Below are 24,401 nucleotides of genomic sequence, written 5' to 3'. Positions count from 1 at the left end.
GCTGCCACTTATTCTCCCGGTGTGCCGTCTCTGCGATTAAGACATGCAAGTTTCCCAAAACATTAGCCGTGCCCTCAACAACGCAGTTACCGGGAAACTCCACCTAACCACGGACACGTGGACCAGTGCTTGTGGGCAGGGACGGTACATCTCGCTGATGGCACACTGGGTTAACATAGTGGAACCCGGGACCCTTTCGGAACTTGGGACAGAACATGTCCTCCCGACGTCAAGGATTGCGGGCCCTAGGTCAATCAGGGTTGCCCCCACAGTCTACAACTCCTGCACCTCATCCTCCTAAGCCTCCTCCTACTCTTCAGCCTCCATCTCCGAAATGACCACATCAGTCACAAGCTAGAAGCACTGCAGCACTGCCTCGGCCAAATGGCAACAGGCTGTGCTGAAGCTAATATGCTTAGGTGACAAACCACACAATGCTGAAGAGTTGTGGACAGCTCTGAAAGAGCAGGCAGATCTGTGGCTCACACCGCTGAACCTATAGCCAGGCATGGTCGTGTGTGACATGGCCGGAACCTGGTGGCTCTGTGTGAGGCGAGCTCACACGCGTACCATGCCTGGCCCATGTGCTTAACCTCGTGCTTCAGCGGTTTCTCAAATCCTACCCGGAGCTGCCGGATCTGCTTGTTAATAAACGTCGCCTGTGTGCCCATTTTAGAAAGTCACCTACAGCTTCCGCCGCCCTTGCCGTGTTTTAGCAGCGTTTGCAGCTTCCGGCTCACAGACTGGTGTGTGATGTCCCCACGCGTTGAAACTCTACACTGCAGATGTTGGGAAGGATTTGTGAGCAGAAGAGGGCAGTTGTTGAGTACCAGCATCAGCAAAGCCGTCGGTATTCAGTTCAGACTCCACACATAAGACCTCAGGAGTGGACATGGATGTCAGACATATGTACCATCCTCCAAAACTTTGAGGACTCCACCAAGATGGTGAGCGGGGATGACGCCATAATTAGCATCACCATCCCGCTTCTCTGTCTTCTGAAATGCTCTCTGCTCACAATCAAAGAGGATGCATTGCAGGCGGAGCACAATGAGATGGAGCAAGGAACCATACAGGGTGATTACACACAGCCCAAGCTCATCTCATCCCAACGTGGATTGGGTGACAATGAGGAAGAGGAGGAGGAAGAACAGGGGCTAGTTTCATGTGCTATAGACAATACTACCTGCAGAACTATCATACCATCTGCTCAGCGTGGATGGCCTGAGAACAGAGAGGATGAGGAAGAGGATAGCATGGTCAGTCGTCCTCTTGGTGAGGACAAGGAAGTCTTGCCTGCTAGCAGTCTGGCACGCATGGCTGAGTTTATGTTACGCTGCCTTTCCCATGACCCTCGCGTTCTCAAAATTTTGGTTGACAGTAATTACTGCTTGGTGACACTTCTAGTCCCCATGATATAAGGAGAACTTTATATCTCTTATTCCTGAGGCGGACAGGTCTACAAAAATTGGGCAGTACCAGAAGGCTCTTGTTGCGGAACTATTAAAAAAATTCCCATCTGAAAACGCTGGCGGCTGAGGTCACAGTTCGTTGGACAACCAAGGACTACAGACGAGAGAGACGCAACTTCAATCCAGCAGAGGCAGGGGAATACTGTCAAAGTTCTGGGAGAATTTTCTCTGCCTCTCCCATTGCACAGGCCGTGAGGCGCGGGGTACTCTCACAAGGAGTGCAAAGTTTGGGAAGATGCTGAGGGAGTATCTTGCTGACCGTACCAATGTCCTCCGTGATTCCTCTGTGCTTTATAATTATTGGGTATCCAAGCTGGATACGTGGAATGAACTGGCTCTCTACGCCTTGGAGGTCCTGGCCTGCCCTTCCACTAGCGTTTTATCAGAGCGGGTTTTTAATGCCGCTGGTGGAATTATAACTGATAAGCTCATCCGCCTGTCAACTGAAAATGCTGACAGGCTGACTCTTATAAAAATGAACAAGGGCTGGATTGGGCCAGACTTCTCAACACCACCGAATGATAGCAGCGTAACATAAACTCAAATCCAGTGTCTTTTTTTTGGGAGGTGTATTCCCATGCACCTTTTCATACCCACACATGGGTATATGCTTCCTTATTCTGGCTATTTGCTCTTGTCCTCCTCCTTCTCCTCATCCTCATCCTCCACCACTACATCACCAGGGTGATCGTGGTCCGTGATGCAACACCAGCATCATTTTTTTAAAGGGTGTTTATGATGGCGGTAACATTTTTTTTTATATAGTATGTCCATGTATACCCCCCAGGGGTAAATGTTTGTCAGCCATACACTTAGTGCATGGGCATTACAAGTATAGGAGACCCGCTCCTTTCTAATGGGAACATTTTTTTATGAGGCCCTCCTCCACGTCTCTTCCAAGGGGCATTGGAGTGCCTCCCAATTTTTAGCAGCCCTTGCATTCACTGCATAGGCCAACACTATGGGAGACCCACTTTCTAATAATGGAAACATTTTTTCACGAGGCCCTCTACGTCTCTTCCAAGGGGCATTGGAGTGCCTCCCAATTTTCTTTTCAGCCCTTGCATTCACTGCATAAGCAAACACAATGGGAGACCCACTTCCTAATAATGGGAACATTGTTTTCAGGAGGCCCTCTTACCTCCACGTCTCTTCCAAGGGGCATTGGAGTGGCTCCAAATTTTTGGCAACCCTTGCATTCACTGCATAGGCAAGCACAATGGGAGACCCACTTCCTATTAATGGGAACATCTTTTTTCAGGAGGCCCTCCTCTACTTCTCTTCCAAGGTGCATTGGAGTATTTCCAAATTTTTGGCAACCCTTGCATTCAGTGCATAGGCAAACAGTATGGGAGACCCACTTCCTAATAATGGGAACATTGTTTTCAGGAGGCCCTCCTCTAAGTATCTTCAAAGAGGTATTGGGGTGCGTCCAAATTTTCAAAGGGGTACTGGGGTGCGTCCAAATTTTGGGCAGCCCTGCCACTCACTGCATACGCAATAACAGTATAGGAGACCCACTCTTTAGTAATGGGAACAACAAAGCATAGCCGGCTGATGGCTCTCTAAGAATAGTAAAGGCCGCCTGATGGCCCTATAAAAATAGGCTTTGTGACTTTCAGAGTTCCTCCTTCATAAATGAAACAGGATGTGTTACACACCACATGGCCAGATAAGGTTGTAAAATGTTAAAATGATATTTCCTGGTGAATGAATTTGTCACGGTTGAAAGTAATACAAAAGTGCAAAAACGCATCAAAAACGCTACATGTGAGCATAGCCTATAGTGTGGAGGAGTATTTATTTTGCCTGTATATACAAGTCATTATCCTGGAAAGGATGTTCCTTAACTTGTTTCCCAGGAAAATCCATTTTGGTTTTGTTTTTGTATGTTTTATTGTGAGTCCGTAAAAGTGGCGTAATACCTCTGACAACATTGTTGACAGCAGTGACCTGGGAGTCAGAAATGCTTCCAGGGGTCTTCCCCATGCTGTTCCCATGTCATTTGAGCACTGTTTTTAGGCCCTCTGCAGACTGACGGGGGGAACCGCCTGAAAAATGCTAGAGTTTCCCATAGACTTACATTGAGCTTGTTGCTCGGGTCGAACACCCGAGTATTCCAATGTGCTCGACCTGAGCAACGAGCATTTTAGTGCTCGCCCATCACTACCAGTTAATTCTTCTCTTTTGTCTGCTCTATGTAGAAACAGGAATTCTCTTTAATTTGTGTCTCACAATGAATTTTTGAGGCATTGGATGTTTAAGAATTGTTGCTCTTTGTAGACTGGATGGGATGCATCTAACCGGAACTGAATATCATATCTAATGATTCTTATACAGTATAGATGGAATGCTGCAGAACTGAGCGTCAAAATTTACACAAGGCAGAAAAGTGGTGCATCTCTAAAAGTGTTAAAACTGACCAGAGGATTTTAAAAAGTGCATCAAATCAACACATGGACCCCTCATGGAGTTGAGTTTATTTTATATGGTATAAAAAAAAAAAAAAAACATTTCTCTGATATATTCCTTACATAGGCTACAAAGCTGCTTTACCTTCAAGTTCCATATTAATATCTGTTGTTTCTAATTTTCTTGGATCCACTCTTTCTTCTCCTTGGACTTTTCTCCAGTCTTGGTCAGTGAAGAGAGACAGCAGGAACCGGCTTATTCAGCATGTGATTTACAATCTCCTCTCTCACCTCTTGCCTCCCCCTTATCTATCATGGTGGCAGGTTTCCCCCATCCTCCCTCTTGCAGACAGTGAGGCTGAATCCATCTTCATGTATCCAGATCAGTGACAGACGGAAACACTTACAGCCCCCATTGATAGATTTATCTGCACAGTCTTTGTCACCTATACATGCACAACCATTTGCGGTATGTGGAGGGAAAGGAGTTAATGATACACTAGCAAGAAAGCATTAGTGGGGTAATATGTGTTCTAGAGCTCTTCTTCTACATATTCGTCTTTTATAAGAGATTCAGTAGAGAAAGCGACTATGGAAATGAGTCATCGGATCTTCACACAACCTGGGAGCTTCTCTTAGACAACCTGGACTATCTTATCTCCCTCGTAGCCAATGAGGTCTGGCAGGGGGAGTGAAGTTCTCCTTCGCTCCATCAATCTTTCCTGGTATCCCTCCCTTTTTTTTCTCCTCCGCTGTTTGTTTCTCTATCACATATTAAAATTTCTCATCATCCCCCCACCTTTTCCACCACTTTGCTCATTTCGACATCTATGATATGCATTGCCCATCTAAGTCATTTCCTTCCTTCAGCCCGTCTTGGACTCTCGAGATCTCTACCACTCCTCCAATGTTCTCCTCCTTTTCTCCTCTCTCTCTCCATCTCCCCATCCCTCTCTCCGGGGTGTGTCCTACCCCATAGTAGCGCAGTGCAGAGATGGGATGTGTTGTTACCATGGAAACCTCCTCTCCTCAGCACCAATTAAACCTGATGCTTCGATGCTGCAAGTCCAGTGATCCATAGACCACACACATCACACCGTGCACTGCAGCTCCGTCATCTCACCGACATCCATTAAATACTTTGTAAGGCAAAGCATTTACATAAAGACACAATATGTGCACCCACACTTGCACTTACTGATGTTAAATGCCCCCCACTCCATTGCACTCAACTCTGGAACAAGTGGGTTAAATATACCAACCAATAACCTAGACTTAATTATAAGGCATTTGGTTTGAAAATTCCCAGTGGGCAGCCATATTTAAAGATCCCCCTCTGCAAATTATCTTCTGACAGTAATGTTCCTCTGGAGGTAAAACTGACGTGATAGGGAGCGATCAGGGATTTAGATGAAAGGTCCTTTACTATCCCCCCCCCCCCCCTTTCCCAGGTTCTGTATGGAAGCTTGGGGCTCCTGGGATGGAAATGCAGCCGTCAGGAATCATATACGAGTAATAGCTCTGCTGATCTCTCCTCAAAGGGAAAGGGTTAAATTGCATCCCTTTTATCGTGCTTGTTAGCAGGGACTTCAAAGAAGAAATATTTGGTGCCTCATTTGCATACATCAGTTTTAATGAGGAAAGATCTGTAGCTGGTATTGAATGTATGCACACTCCGTGTTGGAGACATGTATCATATTTTCAAAGTGGATCATTGCCGGAGGGGACAACACTCATCTTCAGCAGCAATACTCCGAGAGGAGCACATGCAACCGTGCATGAGCTCTCGGGGTGGTCTATCATTTTTCACCCAGAGAATATGATGAAAGTGACTGTGAAACTGTAACATTCATCATAATGGGTAACCTATATATCATCAACAATCTAATGTCTCTAGTTTCTTGCAAATCGAAGTGACACCGTCATGTAGTCCCGCTAAATTGTCTTTTTTTTTTTTTAAGCTGTGAAATATGCCAAGAGACTTTATGAGCAATGCTGATATAATTGCAGAGCGAGATAGTCACGGTAATTATGTTTCTGCTTAGTATCATGGTGTTGGACGACCTCTTCTGGCCACATGGGGTATAGCTGAACAAGGAATTGCAAAAAAAAAGTTTTTTAATTTTATGTTGACCCATTTAGTGCCATCAAATATTTAACATATTAGAGCAAAATGATAAGAAAATAGTGATAATTGCAAAAACAATTCCCTGGGCGATTTATCATGTTAGTACATGTACAGTCAAGTATTACACACAGGACAGGTAGAGCAAGTTCCTCCATACATTTCCTGTATATGAGCATAATTTCCTGTGTGCTCAGACAAGTGCAATCTGTTTTTGCTTGTCTAAACATTTCAAGGATGACCCCTATACATCTACTCCCCTATCCCCCTTTTGTAATTTATTACACATTTATACATTTTCCAAAGAATTGGAATGAGGCGTAAAAGGATATTGGGACCCATCTGAGGGACCACCACTAGAGAAGAGTGAATGTCCCAAAATTCAACTTTGGAAGATTTGCTTGAATTTGATCAGCAAACTCAGTCTGAATGAATTTGGTCCGAAAACAAAACTTCCCCAAAGGAGTTTAACAAAAAAAATGAAACACACCTTTCCTTACCTGTTTTTACCCTTCCTTAGTTACCAGCTCAGGATGAGGCCTTCTGTTCTTTCTCCATTCCAGTGCGTGAGGTCAATTTGAGACCCGTGATTAGCCTCAAGCAGTTACATGGGGAGGTTACATATAACCCATGTGACGGCAAGAGGTCAATCACAGATGTCAAATTGTCCTGACTTGGTCATTTGGACCGGTGATGAACGTCATGATATTTACCACCTCCCCAAGTGACCGCAAAAGGTCAGTCACAGGCATCAAATCGTTCTGACTTGGTCACTTGGACGGGTGATGCACGTCATGATATATACCACCTCCCCAACTGACCTTAAAAGGTCAGTCACAGGCATCAGATTGTCCTGACTTGGTCACTTGGATGGGTGTCACCTCCCCAAGTGACTGCAAAAGGTTAATCACAGGCATCAGATTGTCCACATTTGGTTACGTGAATGAGTGACACAAGTCATGATGTACATCGCTGGCCCACATGACCAAGGTGAGGTCAATCACAAGCCTCAGATTGGCATCACGCAAAGGAAAGGAAGAAGAACAGGACAGAAGATCAGAAGACTTCGTGAAGGACCATAAAGGTGGACATAGGTGTGGCCATGGGGGTTGTGTAAGAACAGATGAGGAAAAGTGAGTATAAAGTTTTTTTTTTATATTTTAACTCTTTCTCAGCCTACAGCAAACCCAAAAAATGGCAACTGGATCCTAATGAATCGTGTCCCAACTATTTCTCTTTTCGGGAGAATCAAAAATGTTGAGAAATTTGTAGTGAAGTCAATTATGTTTTGCTCATCTCTCGCCTCCACGAATATTGGTCCACCCATGTTAATGCCTCTGTTCTCTTGTTTCAGTTCACATCACTTTGTCCATGTTAATTATAGGTTAAATATACACTTCTGAGTGAACTTGACAACATACAGCAGAGTTTATGGAAGCCATAAGGGATTCCGAAGACCAGAGAGCCTTGTTGCATTGTCATCTTCCATATAGTCCTCCTTGAGTTTGAGGTTTCAAGAGAAAATTTACAATAATATCAGTTTTCAGCTCAGAATGCTGATGTTTTGCCATGGTCATACAAAGCTGTAATATTGACCTCAAATTGCAGGTAAGTAGGTCCAAATATATATCCAGCACTTTGAGGGAAATGTCTGCTGGGATCACATAATATTTGTTTATGTACAACTTTTGCTTTCGTCTTCATCAGTGACCATTTTTGATTGTTGAGATCTTTTTCTGGATGGTGACTGTGTCATAGAAAGGATCCCAAGAAATACTGGATCTAAAAGAAGATAAGTCTGTTAAGTTTACTTTGCAAACAGATTGTACCCATTGACAAATGGTGAGAATTCACGACAAATCTAAATCAGAAGATCACATTGATGAAGCTTATAAGTGCTGACTGCCCATAATAACAAGAATGGAAGGGCTTGAACTCCTTTTGCAGTACCAAGAGATATCTGTTACTGAAAATCTGGCACATCATTAAAGGAGATGACCTATCCTTATTTATTTTACTTGCTTATGTAGCGTAATTAATTTCTACAGTACTTTACAGACATCATCAATGTCCCCATAGGGGCTCTCTATGTCGCTCAGCTTCATTAACTTCAGCAGGAGCAGAGCTACAGTGCCATTACATAGTGTTCTGAGCTGTACACTGTGAACCTCGTATCAGCTGATTATTAGAAGTGTTGGACCACCACCAATCTGATATTGATGACATCCTAATGCTAGGGACGCACCACCATATTTTCTCATCTGAGAGAATCAGGTCGATTATGCTAATCAGACACTGATCAGAGTGTGATCATAGTGTGATTGATTTTATTGGATGAGGGGAAGATGGAAAAAAAAAATTCTTAATTCTCTCCATTCTGTCATTTCGTGAAAATTGCACCGCACTCAGATGTCATCCGAGTGCACTCCGATGTTTTCCCAGGACTCATTGACTTGCATGGCCGAGCATGATCTGATAATAGAATCCACCTTGGGCATGCTGACAATTTTTCTTCTAACCAAGGAAAAAATTGGACATTTGCATGGCTCCATAGAATTACATTGGTCCGAATGCGATACAATGTTTTGTCGGATCGCACTTGGACCAAAAATATGATCATCAATATCTTAGTCCCGAACTACCCATTTAATAGCAAAATATCATTGATTTAAATAGAAATATCATTTTGAATTCATCTCCACTTTAAACCACTACATAAATGTAGATATGCATAACTTTACATTTTAAGTGACTGTTTTCTGTCCATTTTTGCAAAAGGCTGTGGGTCAAGAACGTAGAAGAGTTAAAATGAATGGACACTTATGGAAATAGCTTGGCATGTGAGATGGCCCATGATTGCTCAACCATTACAAAATGTATATACAAAAAAAAAGCAGATATTTTGGTCTAACGGGGCATAATTACCAGCCTGCAATGTGACGGGTGCCTGTAATCAAGGATGTCTAAAGAAAATCTAGATGGCATTGTACAATTCCACCTTAGTACATAAAGCCCTGAATCTTAAGAATGCGTGACTTATAGAGCAATTGAATTTTTTTTTGCATATTCTGTAAAGACTGACCTCAGACTTTTTACCCAACTTTCCCTTTCTTCATGACTTGTAGCTGACAATCGATAAGATTGATGATTTCCTTGCACCTTTTTCCCATCTGCTTGGGTTTTGCATGCCTTAACAGTTTGCCCTCTCGCGTGCAGGTCGAAGCAGTGCTAAATTAAATAAAAGACATAAATATGGCAAATCCTAATGCAATAACTAATAATATAGTAACTTTACATTTACATTTCCTTTTAATTCTTGAGTTGGCCACTTGGGGCATCATACACTGCTCATATTCTAACATTTCTAACTTGGTTTACAGCAGTTAGAAGATTGTATGGAAATTTGTAAAATGTTTCACACAGATCATTAAAGTTTTTTTCAGGATTACATAGCCAGGAAAATAACTAAACATAATGCATACTTACTAAAAATACAGAACCATTGAGCCTAGTCCCATGAATCACCCTTCCTTTACCATAAATATGATGAAAGCACCGGAGTTATTGCAGCCACCGCCATAGGAGACTCTTTGCAGAACCTTCCACATATGTACAGAAGACGAAGTGAGCTTGTACAGGCTTAAAGGGGTTGTCCAGTTACACAAGTTATTACCTATCCATAGGATAGGTGGTAACTTACTGAATGGGAAGGGGGGATATCTGAGCACCGGGACTTGTACCAATCAGCAGAACAGGTAATTTTTTATCCCTGACAAGGCATTTTTATCTCCGTTACAAAATAGAGTGTCAGGTCGGAAATGGGCTTGATGCTCAGTAGTTCCATAGGGAATAAATGTAGCGTCAGTCAAGCATGTGCTTCTACTCCATTCTAAATTGGTTAAAAGATCCCTATTCTGCCAATTGGTGTGGGACCCAGTGCTCGGACCCCTACTGATCAACAAGTCAAAGGAAAACCCCTTTAAGGTCCACATACACAATTGATTAATGCCAGCCGAACCTGCAAATTACGGCAGTAGTGGGCGACTTACATATATGGGGGCTTCCCAACTTTCACCCGGCAGAAGGATGCCAGGAGAAAGAAGAATCGAGCATGTAGAATTACAACATCCAATCCTGTTGTTTCCATGTGAGATAAGCCACCACAAGAGGAGTATATGAGTTCAATTCATCAAAGCTTTCATGTCAGAATTCTAGAGTAAAAGCTTTGAAAAGTCTCAAAATTTAGGTACAGCTTGGAGTTTAGCCTTCATTTTTCGACTTTTGGCATTTTCATGCCAGTTTCTCCCAGCTCCGTTAAAATGGGCGTAACTGGGGCGGGGTGGGGGTAGAGGTGTGACGCCACAGCTCTTCTAATTCATGACAAACTGTGGCGTTCCCTATGCTAGAAATCTCACTCAAATACCTGACTGGAGTAAGATATCTGGCATAGCGCATGGAGGCGCACATCACTCAACAGATGCTCCAGATTCATGAATAGGCCCACACGTCTTCATGAATCAGGAGTGTCTGACTCCAGAAGGCACCCTCATCAAGACCAACCTGAACAACACCGGCCATGATGAATCGGGCCTTATGTGTGCATGTCGACGAGGAATTTTGGAGAAATAGCTGTATATACCATAAAGGCACACCATGTGGCCGCTAAGAAGTGTGACGCCCTGAAGCTGCAGGCTGTCACAGAACTCCTGGGTGTTGCACAGATGGGATTCTCACCAGTGGCCTCAATACAAGCAGACACCTCCACCCAAGTCCACTAGATGGAGCCCTGTCAGGTATATACAGTACAGACCAAAAGTTTGGACACACCTTCTCATTTAAAGATTTTTCTGTATTTTCATGACTATGGAAATTGTACATTCACACTGAAGGCATCAAAACTATGAATTAACACATGTGGAATTATATACTTAACAAAAAAGTGTGAAACAACTGAAAATATGTCTTATATTCTAGGTTCTTCAAAGTAGCCACCTTTTCCTTTGATGACTGCTTTGCACACTCTTGGCATTCTCTTGATGAGCTTCAAGAGATAGTCACTGGAAATGGTCTTCCAACAATCTTGAAGGAGTTCCCAGAGATGCTTAGCACTTGTTGGCCCTTTTGCCTTCACTCTGCAGTCCAGCTCACCCCAAACCATCTCGATTGGGTTCAGGTCTGGTGACTGTGGAGGCCAGGTCATCTGGCGTAGCACCTCATCACCCTCTTTCTTGGTCAAATAGCCCTTACACAGCCTGGAGGTGTGTTTGGGGTCATTGTCCTGTTGAAAAATAAATGATGGTCTAACTAAACGCAAATTGGATGGAATAGCATGCCCCTGCAAGATGCTGTGGTAGCTATGCTGGTTCAGTATGCCTTCAATTTTGAATATATCCCCATCAGTGTCACCAGCAAAGCACCCCCACACCATCACACCTCCTCCGCCATGCTTCACGGTGGGAACCAGGCATGTAGAGTCCATCCGTTCACCTTTTCTGCGTCGCACAAAGACACGGTGGTTGGAACCAAAGATCTCAAATTTGGACTCATCAGACCAAAGCACAGATTTCCACTGGTCTAAGGTCCATTCCTTGTGTTCTTTAGCCCAAAAAAGTCTCTTCTGCTTGTTGCCTGTCCTTAGCAGTGGTTTCCTAGCAGCTATTTTACCATGAAGGCCTGCTGCACAAAGTCTCCTCTTAACAGTTGTTGTAGAGATGTGCCTGCCGCTAGAACTCTGTGTGGCATTGACCTAGTCTCTAATCTGAGCTGCTGTTAACCTGAGATTTCTGAGGCTGGTGACTCGGATAAACTTATCCTCAGAAGCAGAGGTGACTCTTGGTCTTCCTTTCCTGGGGCAGTCCTCATGTGAGCCAGTTTCTTTGTAGCGCTTGATGGTTTTTGCAACTGCACTTGGGGACACATTCAAAGTTTGCCCAATTTTTTGGACTGACTAACCTTCATTTCTTAAAGTAATGATGGCCACTTGTTTTTCTTTACTTACCTGCTTTTTTCTTGCCATAATACAAATTCTAACAGTCTATTCAGTAGGATTATCAGCTGTGTATCCACCAGACTTCTGCACAACACAACTGATGGTCTCAACCCCATTTATAAGGCAAGAAATCCCACTTATTAAACCTGACAGGGCACACCTGTGAAGTGAAGGCCATTTCCGGTGACTACCTCTTGAAGCTCATCAACAGAATGCCAAGAGTGTGCAAAGCAGTCATCAAAGCAAAAGGTGGCTACTTTGAAGTACCTAGAATATAAGACATATTTTCAGTTGTTTCACACTTTTTGTTAAGTATATAATTCCACATGTGTTAATTCATAGTTTTGATGCCTTCAGTGTAAATGTACAATTTTCATAGTCATGAAAATGCAGAAAAATCTTTAAATAAGAAGATGTGTCCAAACTTTTGGTCTGTACTGTATATACTGGGTGGTGGAGTTCAGGAAGTCAGTCAGTGGGAAGCAGTGTAACACGATGCTGCTGCACCAGACAAGCTGAAGTCTGTGTGGCTGAAAGCCAGGCTAGGCCCAAGCTGCGGGCTAGTCTGGCCAGTGAGAGCCTAGAGTGGGCTAGAAGGCAAGGAGAAGAGAAGAGCCATGAGGGACAGAGGAACCACAAAGAGTTCGTCACCTGATGCAAGCCGGGCACCGGGCCCGAGCCTATTGGGATCTCTATGCCCAGTAGGGAATCCAGCATACTGAGGAGGATTTCATATCCCTCAGTCCACCCGTGAATACCGCACATTCAGAGGACTAGGTACCATGAAGGCCACAGCGTCCAGGGATCGTGGTAACCAGTGGGAAAGCCCTCGCCGCCAAGCAAGACGGGTGAGAGAAACATCAAGGGAGCTAGACCCTGTTCCAGGCAGGTCAGAAGCTCCAGGGAGAGAGACAGGAAGATACAGAAAGGAAGCCTTACACCCGCTCACTGGGGAGCAAGACCAGAAGTGCACACCACCCAGGGGTGGATTAAGAGTAGCAAGGGCCCCGGGCAGTTTAGAAGGCGCGGGCCCCCCCCCCACACACACACCTGATTTATCACGTGACATGTCACATGATCCCCTGTGATAGTTCACGTGAAATTAATTTGGCACAATATTAATTATAATATTTTTTTTTAGGCTGTGTGCCCACTATGCGTTTTTTAAGCGTTTCCACAGCGGCAATTCCGCTGCAGAAACGCTTAAAAAACGCTTGGTAGAAGGTCAGCCATGTTCCCCAATGATAATCCGCATGTGCTGTGTACATGCTGCGTAAATTTCCGCTGCGGATTATCATTGCGAAAAAATCCGCAGCACTACCAATTATTTTGCGGAAGCGTGGCGTTTTCGCCGCCATTGACTTGCATTAGAACGCATGGAATTCGCATCCCAGCGAACCTGTAAAAAAAAAAAATAAATAAATATTATACTTACCTTCTGATGGCCCCCGGTGTCTTTATCCGATGCGTCCTGGCTTGCCGGCAGCTCGCGATGGTCTGAAAAGGACCTGCCGTGATGTCATTTAGTCATGTGACGGGTCACGCGACCGCTGACGTCGGCAGGCCATCAGAAGGTAAGTATATATTTTTTATTTTTTACCATTCTTTTACAGTCACACTATATAAATCCATGCTGGTTGCATGGATTTATATAGTGTAACCAAGTTGTCAAGCACTTTCCAAGTGATGCTAAAATCGCTTGGAAAGCGCTTGTCAACCCGCATGCGGAAATGCAAGTGAAGAACGCTTCACATCCGCATGTCCCTGGCAGGAAAACGCATTTACAATCCGCATGTAAGATCCGCATGTACAATCCGCATGTAAAATCCGCATGTGTTTTTTCTGCCAGGGAGATGCAGAAACGCTCAAAAAAAATCCGGAACATTTCTGTATCGTGGACACATAGCCTTACATTAATTGTATGACTCAATATTGAGCACACGTAGCCATCTATACACACCGGGAGGCTGCACGGTGCCATCTATACACAGCGGGAGGCCGCACGTAGCCATCTATACACAGCGGGAGGCCGCTCGTAGCCATCTATACACAACGGGAGGCTGCACGTAGCCATCTATACACAGCGGGAGGCCGCACGGCGCCATCTATATACAGCAGGAGGCCGCACGGCGCCATCTATACACAGCGGGAGGCCGCACGGCGCCCCCCCCAGAGGCAGCAGGAGGCCGCACGGCGCCATCTATACTCAGCAGAAGGCCGCACGTAGCCATCTATACACAGCAGGAGGCCACACGGCACCATCTATACACAGCGGGAGGCCGCACGGCGCCCCCCCCCAGAGACAGCAGGAGGCCGCACGGCGCCATCTATACACAGCAGGAAGCCGCACGGCGCCATCTATACACAGCAGGAGGCCGCACGGCGCCATCTATACACAGCAGGGGGCCGCACGGTGCCATCTATACACAGCAGGAGGCCGCATGGCGCCATCTATACACAGCAGGGGGCCCCACGGCGCCATCTATACACAGCGGGAGGCCGCACGGCGCCCCCCCCAGAGACAGCAGGAGGCCGCACGGCGCCATCTATACTCAGCAGGAGGCCGCACGTAGCCATCTATACACAGCAGGAGGCCGCACGGCACCATCTATACACAGCAGGAGGCCGCACGGCTCCATCTATACACAGCAGGAGGCCGCACGGCGTCATCTAAACACAGCAGGGGGCCGCACGGCGCCATCTATACACAGCAGGGGGCCGCACGGCGCCATCTATACACAGCAGGGGGCCACACGGCGCCATCTATACACAGCAGGGGGCCGCACGGCGCCATCTATACATAGCAGGGGGCCGCACGGCACCATCAATACACAGCCGGAGGCCGCACGGCGCCATCTATGCACAGCAGGGGGCCACACGGCACCATCTATACACAGCAGGCGGCTGCACGGCACCATCTATACACAGCAGGGGGCCGCACGGCGCCATCTATACATAGCGGGAGGCCGCACGGCGCCATCTATACATAGTGGGAGGCCGCACGGCACCCGCCCCCAGAGACAGCAGGAGGCCGCACGGCGCCACTTATACTCAGCAGGAGGCCGCATGCAGTCACGCACACACACAAACAAATACAGACATATATGTAGCGCCCGCGCACCATCACTCCCATCATCCACATTCTCTGCCCTGGGGCTGCACTCTTCCCGTGGGGAGTCACACTACCTCAGCTGCATACACCATCAGCCCCAGCGGTCTGCCTTGCAGCGGCGGTCCGCACTGAACGCAATCCACGGGTGGCGTAGTCGGACAATTAACGTAAAATCCCTATAAAAAGACCGCCATTGGCCTGACCACCCTGAGCCACGGGACCGGGTCACCACCACGGAGACTACAACCCCCAGAAGCCCGGTTCCGGGTTCCCTTCGGCCCAGGGGGCGAGTCATATACATACACACATAAACACATTTGAAACACAAAAATACATATAAACAGAAATCACACAATGATATCTGCCTACACACACACACACACACACACACACACACACACACTCACCATCCCCTGGCTCCATTCCTCCTGAATGCTCTGACTTCTCCGTTGCAGCAGTGCAGGTCGGGCGCGCACTGCGTGACGCCACAGCTAGGAGACACGGCCGTGCACAGGGCCGTGTCTCCTAGCAGTGACGCGGCCGGGCCAGCACAGGGAAGTTAACTGCTGCAGTGCTGGCCCGGCCGATGAAGAAGCAGCAGCGGCCGCTGCTGGGGGAGCGGTCCGGGGCCCCCCCTCCCGCCACTGCTATCGGTATGTGCCACGGCGGCCCGCACATATATTGAGGCAATCCGGCATTAGACACCCCGCCCGGAGCCGCGGGCCCCCTGCAGGCTCGGGGCCCCGGGCAGTAGCCCGGATTGCCCTCATTATAATCCTCCTATGACACCACCTACAAATACCCCGGACCGTACCTGACTACCATCTGCAGTAAAGGTACTGAAACTAGCCCCGGTGTGTGTGTCTGTTCTTCCTCTGACCCGGTTGGGTCCCCTCTCTCCTGCATCCCTTCACACCATCCCTGCCCCGGGGGCCCGCTCCACCTGTGGGGAGTAGAAACACCTCAGCTGCCATCCCATCACCCCCCGGAGGTCTGCAGCAGCGCTGGTAAACCTTACCAGGTACCACAGGTGGCGTCACAAACTATTTATTCTATTTTTCCTATTCAAGTTACAATTCCCCTATTTGGTTGACCGCCCTGGGCCACGGACCGGGCCAGCCACCATGATATCCCCCACCAGCATCCATAGGCCCAGCTGCCGAGTACCCCATTGCCCTGGGGGCATGTCAGAAGCACTTGAAGGGGGGCCCAGAATTGGTTAGTTTCACTCAGTGGAACTATATTTTTAACAAACAAGGGGATGAAAAATTTGGTTCTTGGGTTGAAAAGGTGAAGAAGAAACAAACATTAATTCATTCTGTCCTGCGTAACAAATTTGGGCAACATAATGGTAAGGCCATTTTGATCTTTAGAATAGCACCTCCACTTTTCCATGAGAGCTACTGAGAATTAGAATAAAGATTGCCTCTGCCGACTTTAATGATTATAGTTACCGGCTTCTTAGGGTCTTCTGCTAATTCCACAGATAGATTTTCCAGAGGAATTATTCCAAGTGGGTCTTTATCCTGGAAAGACATAAACACAGGAGGATGTTAATCTCTCCATTTTGACCTACGCCTCTTGTTGGCCTTTCATTGGTATGCCATTCTTACCGTTGTATATTCAAAGTAATATAGACAGTTGTCCTTGAGAATGAACCATCTTTTCTTCCAAGTCTTCACGCGGCCTCCTGTAACAAGCAATATGAGCTGCTATCAAACTCATCATAACCATGATGAAGAGGAAATTGGACATTTACTTCTCAGATGCTTACTGGTCGCTCATAAAATTGCCTTTTTAAATGCAAATGAATTGATATGTTCCCATATGGTGTTCATAGTGAAAAAACATTATTCCTATATATATATATATATATATATATATATATATATGTTAATAAGGTATTCGGCCAGCTCAGTTTTTAAAGGGGAGTTATTAAGCAGGTTGGTGCCAAGAGTGAAGATGCAAAATCCCCCTCTTCCTCCGCATCTCTCACATAACATATGAACTGTCTAAGAGTTTTGGGATGTTTGTTTGATGCTTAAAATTTCAGTTTTGTTTTTTTCTTGAATGATGAAAAAGTTAACTCTCCCCCTACTGCATAGAACTTCCCATACTTCAGGTCTTGAAAAAGCAAACCATGGAATTGTGCAGCAGGAGATCAAAGGACCTATTTAACTGCAGGTCCTTGTCATATGTGATCCGTCACGTGCCTGAAAGTGTGGGGGATACAGTAAGAAGACAACTTTACACGTGTTACTGATTTACTCATTAATAACATAGATATAAGATGTGGCTGGAGGTCTGTGCATGTAGCAGTGTTGTGTATATGTCTGTATGTATGTATGCAGTAGAGCTATGTGTACAGCAGTAGTATGTGTTTGTGGTCATCTGAGATATGTGTGTGTACTATGTATGTATGTAGCCCAGAGCTGTGTGTGCATATATGTATGCAGCAGTGTGGTGTGTGTATATGTATGTGTTCATCAGAAATGAGTGTATTTATATATGCAGCAGAGCTGTGTGTTTATGTATGTAGCAGAGCTATGTGAGTGAGTGTATGTATGTAGCAAAGCTATGTGAGTGAGTGTGTGTATGCAGCAGAGCTGTATGTTTATGTATGTAGCAGAGCTATGTGAGTGAGTGTGTGTATGCAGCAGAGCTGTGTGTGTGTATTTATGCAACAGTACTGTGTGAGTGTTTATATTTTTCATCAGAGATGTGTGTATGTATGCAGCAGAGCTGTGTGTTTTCATGCAGCAGAGCTGTGTGTTTGTATGCAGCAGAGCTGTGTGTTTGTATGCAGCAGATCTGTGTTTTTGTATGGAGCAGCAGTACTGTGAGAGTGTAAGTATGTATTCAGCTGATATGTATGAGTGATCATGTGTATGTAGCGGAGTGGTGTGCTTTTGTAGCAGTGCTGAGCGATTGTGTGTATGTATGAAGCAACGCTGTGTGTTTGTAGCAGTGCTGTGTGTGTGTATGCAGCAGCAGCATAGCTGTGTATGTATGCATGTATGCAGCAGACCTGTGTGCTTGTAGGTGTATATATAACAGAGCTGTATGTTTGCAGTAGTACTGTGCAATTGTGTGTATATGCAGTAATGTGTGTTTGTGGCAGTGCTGTGTGTGTATGTAGCAAAGCTGTGTGCGGCAGTGCTGTCTATTCATGTACTGTTCAGGCAGCAGAGCTGTGTGTACATCTGCTGTGTTCACAGAAGTGTTGTGTGTATATGTGTATGTACAAGCTTCATAGAAAAACTAAAAGGAGATGTCTTAATTACAGTATTACCTCCCTATTCTAGCTTAGAATATAAAAATTATTTATTTTGACCTCTCCACTTATGATATTTACGCCAACAAAAAAATTTCAACTGGTAGGAAACACATTATACCTATTTTTTTATATTTAAACCTGGGGTGCCCATGGCTTACACCTTGCCGCATTACCTGGTTCCCGGCTCTTGCTACACACAGATGCCTTTGATAAAGATCGCTCTCGGACGAAACGTTGGACCATATCTGTTTTGACTCCTTGCTGGATCAAAATAAATAATGCTGCAGCAAGAACTACCGTTCCATTTTCTTTTTTGTGGTGCTGAGGTTCCTACTTCGATAAACATGGGCGTGCATCTTACAATAAGGTGCATCATCCTATAGTCCAAAAACTATGGTCTACAAACTACAATATTTTCCGAGTTGATCTGCACTGCACTAGTCAGCGTCAGGATGGGGTGTCACGTGTGCGAAGAGGCTCCCATGCAAAAATTTGCTATGGGACCTGTCTCCTCTAGGATTCTGTTTTTTGTATGATATTTGAAACGTATGTGTCTTGACCTACAAGTAGAGAAAGCCTACAGTCAAGGAGTTTTATTAATATTTGTAACATCTCTGCCTGCTGGTAGTGAATGAATATTCTCATTCAGATCCAAAATCATCAAGAAAACATTGGAGTAACCCTTGTTAGTGATCTTTCCCTTGCTGTCCATCTATGGTGGCTGGACACATCCTGGATAGGGGGCTTTTAGCATATCAAAAACTTTTTTTATGCGATTCACTTTGTTGCATAACTGTGGAGAGCACATTTGAGAGATTAGTGCTATTTTCCCATAGATTAAGCAACAACATTTCACATCCTCCATTTACAGTATGTGTGAGATCATGATCGAACGTTACTTCTCCTTGTGTAAAAGAGACTTCCTCGTTGCTTGTCCCTATCACATACATTGCATTATGGCTGAACCTACTACCCTTCATTAAGCAAACTGAAAAGCCTAAAATCAGGGAAAGTGTCAAACAAGTGTTTCGGAACCCAAAAAGTTCTAGCTTTTATAGTGATTCATTTTAGCTAAAGTGAAGTGTACAAAAAGTCCATCAATAAGATACAACAGAGAAATTGGTTATGAAAAAAAGGATCTCTTTATCTTTGGAGGACCAGGTTTGTCAATTCATTTTAATGGGCATCATGTAATATTTCAGTTCTCCTTTGGAGGATCTGCAGAAAAATTCAGCACTTATTAAAGAATGAAAAAAATTGCGGATGCCCAGAGGGGCATAAAATTCGATATTTCACCATCCATTAGTTTTAAATCTTCACTTTTATTAAATTCCAACTATGAAGGTGAAGTTTTAAAACTAGTAGTTGATGAAAGATTGACATTTGTGCCCCTCTGAGCATCTGTGAATTTTTGATGACTAATTGTAATATCACCATCTTTAACCTGAAAAGGACCAAGTAGTGTAAATTTATGGCACTTGGTCCTGGGCTTTAACCCTATGCTATTGTAAATTTACAGTGCCAAGTTAAATCTATTACTTCTGCAATCTAGCTGAAGTAGGCCAGGTCTCTAGCTGGCAGACACAGCCGGGAACACTAGGGAGAAGACAGAAGTGGTTTATAATGGTTTCTGCACCATGTAGTATACTACAGAAGCATCAGCAGTGCCGATGCCTCTCTGGAACCTGGCGATCACATGATCACCGGGTCTCCGCTGGCATAGCAGAGCTGATGGGTCTTAGCAGATGCAGAACATGTCTGCCAGTGACTTATCTTACCATAGTGTGTTGTTTCCCCCTGTTATTGGGCTTCTATGAATGCCCCAGTTACAGTGCAAAAAAATTATCAATAAATTAAAAAAAAAATGTTTCCCCAGAGATCTTTACTGATCTCTAAGGGGACAAACTGTATAAAAAAAAATATAAACATAAAAAATTATAAAAAAAATAGAAAAAGTATTGAAAAGCAAAAAGTCCCCACCACAAGATTAGGTTAGTTAGTTAAAAACATGAACAGTAAAAAATATATATAAAAAAAAAAATGTAATAAAAAATCGCTTCTTTCTATATTTGCATTGCAAAAAAAAATAGTAAAGTAAATAAATAAAATGACACAGTAATATATGGCACAAATTAGTGGCAATAAAGAATACCAATTCTCCCGCATAAGAAAAAGGGTCAGTGCTGGGGGGAGAGAATATAGAGGATGTAGCAATTATTTTCTTATTTCACAATTTCGGCAGCCATTCTTACAAATGTCTACAAGTTGGATAACCCCTTAAAAGTGGGCTGTTTCGGTCTTCACATCCTTTATGTCATTTCTTTTATTTTCCCATGATTTTTCAGTGACCCGGTTTCGGTTTTGAAGCAAATTTCCTAATTATGTTTTTCCCCAAAATTGGGATCATTTACATTTTTCTCAGAGGCATTTGACCAACAGGCACAAAATACTGAACACAGCTAATGTAAAAGATATTAATATAGGGATGTGACACACATTACACATTCAGAGATGTAAAAAACAGCGTGCAATTTTAGAAAAAGGGGACATTTACGTTCTTATGAAGAAATGGGAAGTGAGACTATATGTATTGCTGAAATGCAGAATTACGTACCAACAGGGGAACTAAGTCACATACAACTTGACATAGTTACTTTTGTGGTTTCTTCACAAGTCTCTGTCCATAGCTTCAAAAATAGCTGATCTACAAAAAACGTTTACTTACATCTATGCAAAGCAGATAATGTCCTACTCTTCACTTTGGCCCCAGAGTGCGAAACAAATTATATTTCCAACTAATAAATGTATCCCCTTGAGAAAGCTCTGTGCGAAACGTTGGATCAAAGGGACCTTTTAGATGTCCTCTAGTCTCCAGGGCCCGGGAGCAATTGCAACCCCTGCACCTACAATAGTTACACCTCTGTCTATGTAAATTTCTACCCTCTAGACTTAGGTTTCCCATCTAAGCACAAAATATTTTGAAAAGTTTCACATGGATCAAACTTTATCTTTTCAAATGCAGAAGACCTGTGTCTTTACACCAGTTGGATGCGCCAAGAAGGCTCGACTTTTAGCAATTGGTGAAAAAAAACATACCCATTTTGAGGAGCCATCCTTCTCTTTGTGGTTTTTGGAAGGCAAGTGTGAGTTCCCAGGCATCTTCATCCTCTGGAAGCTGAAATGGCTCCTTTTTCAGGCTCTCGTACATGTCCTGCCAGGAACGAGCGAGCATGGATGTCAAACACAAAATATTCGTGCGACAATAATTATAAAAACCTCAATATGCCAACATTTGCAGATGCTGGGTACATGATACAGGATTTTGGGCTGAAGCCACTCTGTAAAGCTCAGTTCACATTGTGTTTACAGTATACTTTGGGTGTATGAGCCAAAATGCATGAAACCACTGGGCCCTATAAAAGCTTTCTGGGATCATGTAAAAAAGCTGATATTGACTAAAATGTTGGGTGCTGGCCTGATGCTTACTAAGCGATATTCAAATCATATTTAGGCCCATGTACTTTAGTGAATAAAAAAATAGTCATGGATTTATTGCAGTAGCCCAATAAAATAACCAACCTACTGGAAGCACCAGCTTCACAACGACCCACGAGAGGACTACAAGTCCTTTTGGTGGCTGTGAGTCTTAAGGTGCCCATTAGCTGACAACTATCTTTCATCACAAATGCAAGCTGTGTCCTGAATAGGGAAAGTGGAGTAAAACACTGTCAGACACCTCTTATCTCCCAGGAAAACCAAAGGATCAGGCAGTGCAATTCCACATGCACAATCCTCCTCTGTTATGGAAGAATCTGGAGGTCAAAGCCCCAGCAGAAGACAACCTAGAGACACTAGGATTTATTTATTACTTGATTCAGAAAAAGATTATTGATAAAAAATCCTAGGTGTACAATGATCAAAAATAATGTATAATACAATTAATAGTATCTGTGCACAGTAAATAGAGGGTGGACTCTCAGAACAATTTGGCTTGGTGGGCCAGAGAAACCATGATCTGATGTTGGATAGCATTGCATGGAATTTTTTTACTTGACTGGAGATGGCAGCTCACTCTGGGTAATGGACAACTTCTTATCATTATGTTAATGATATTTTAAGCTTACTCACGGTCAGCAGCTCTGTGGGCAGATCTCCACCTGGGTGTACACCCCGATGTAAAGAAATGAAATGCTGCAGGTCAGGCTTCTCCTTTACACTTGGGTTGTGTAAAGATGTGTTTAAGATGATGAGTGAGAAGGAGACGATATAACAACTGTCTGAATGAATGAATATATAAAAAAAAGATGAAGAAATTAGAAGGAGGACTTGATTTTTTTATATCGGATTTTTTACTAAATATCTGTATAAAACACAGTATAAGCCTTCTAACTTGCAATTGCTATAAGGATTTAGAATTGTATCATCACATTAAATATTTGCTGCATTCATGGCAGGAGAATTGCCAAACGTAAACCCCTGAGGTATGCAAGGTACACCACACATGTGAAGACGTCATACATATTCTGCCATCTTAAAATAAAAAAATGTTTACTATGTATTTTTACGGTGACTGACTGTAGAGGCATACTTGTCAATACTCTCGGGACGTCCAAGAGGCTCCTGGAATAAGGAAAGACCTCCCTAAACTCCCAGAGGCGTCTGCTATTCTCCACAGCCTGGGGAGGCAGGGAAGTAGGCATAAAGGGCAAAAAGCCTGTAGAGTTGAAAAAAAGTAAGAAAAAAAACTTTTCTTGCAGGTACTAAAAGTCCACCTAAAAGTCTAGGGGTGTATGATAAAGTGACATAGCATTGCATGGCCACAATGGCTGTTGCAGAATTTTTAGAGGCACGACATTTAAAAAAATGAAATGTTGCACTTCTAAGAAGTGGCATCGCTAGTGATGAAAATCCGGGGCCATGCCAAGTGCCCCAGTCTCTGGGGAAATTCCACTTTGAATGAAGGGCATCAGAATTACGCAGAATCGGCAGCAACCTATGGTAGAGCAAGGAGCCAGAGGCTCCCTTCCCCACCACTCTCCATTCTGTAGGCTCTAGGATGCTATTAGCCTATGGCCTTCAAGATGTCAGCATCCCGGTGAAGGTGGCACAATGATGTCACTGTGTTGCGCTGCCCATGGCGGCCCACTGTGTGTGCACAAAAAAAGAGGATTCAGTTGCTTGGATTAGGTCAGTATAAACCTAATATTTTTCAGGGATGGCACAGAGATGGAATTATTACTTTGGAGGGGGCATTCACAGGGAATGTTTACTTTTTAAAGAGACACTACTGGGGCATTTATACTTTCTATAGCGAGCACTCAGGAGGCATTATTTGTTTTAAGGGGACCCTCAGAGAGTATTATTACAGAGTTAGAGGGTATGAACTTGCTTTGTCTCTGACACTGTCAACCCACACTATTCTACTGTATGGGTGTTTTTAATCATATGAGAAAATATTTTCCCTTGTGTCTGGTATTTATTCTGGTTTTTATTATAGTTTGTATGGTCACTAAACCTATTACTCAGCCGGGAGCTTTAAGGCTGCTCTTAAAGGGGTACTAAGGCTGATTATTGTGGGTGGTGCTAAACTGTATTGAATTAGAATGATAAAATATTGATAACTTACTGTAATTAAAAAAAAGGTTATGGCTTACACAACTGTAGAGTGAGACAAACCGTCTATGGGAGCTCTGCGGCTGTCACTCTTATTTTGTAGCTATAGCTGATACTGATAGAATGAGCACATTTTCCAAGAATTTCCTTGGGCGCCAAAATGGCTTGTCATACCACCACCTAGCAAACCAAATGAGCTTGGTATTTTAAAAAAAAAGATCTTTTCCTTAACATAATTGCTATTTTATCAGCCTATGCTTAATAAATGTAAGCTACACAGGCGAGCACTTTAAAGGTTGCCCACGTTCAGGAAAATGGGAACCAAGCTCTCTGAAAAATACCTAAAATACAACAGGTATTCACCCTCCCTGAGTCTAGCGCCGGCTCCCCAACACTGCCACT

At 44.1% G+C, this 24,401-nt stretch overlaps 1 protein-coding gene across 2 annotated transcripts in view; it reads right to left on the bottom strand.

Annotated features, from left to right (window-relative positions):
- Positions 1-5,983: 5,983 nt before the first annotated feature.
- Positions 5,984-24,401, bottom strand: part of CYTH4 (cytohesin 4) — a 67,709-nt gene continuing 49,291 nt past the window's right edge. For both annotated transcript variants that reach the window (XM_073644390.1, XM_073644391.1), the window contains exons 8-13: positions 22,515-22,663; positions 21,483-21,597; positions 16,723-16,799; positions 16,564-16,635; positions 9,091-9,236; positions 5,984-7,790 (exon numbers count right to left, since the gene is read on the bottom strand). In XM_073644390.1, the coding sequence (XP_073500491.1) occupies positions 7,712-7,790; positions 9,091-9,236; positions 16,564-16,635; positions 16,723-16,799; positions 21,483-21,597; positions 22,515-22,663 (638 nt within the window). In that variant the 3' untranslated portion in view covers positions 5,984-7,711. The remainder of the gene's footprint in view (positions 7,791-9,090; positions 9,237-16,563; positions 16,636-16,722; positions 16,800-21,482; positions 21,598-22,514; positions 22,664-24,401) is intronic.

This window comes from Phyllobates terribilis, unplaced genomic scaffold (assembly GCF_046119375.1).
Source record: "Phyllobates terribilis strain yellow unplaced genomic scaffold, ASM4611937v1 Scaffold_8__6_contigs__length_399053987, whole genome shotgun sequence".
In the NCBI taxonomy this organism is placed as follows: Eukaryota; Metazoa; Chordata; class Amphibia; order Anura; family Dendrobatidae; genus Phyllobates; species Phyllobates terribilis.
This window is presented reverse-complemented; position numbering and strand designations above follow the sequence as displayed.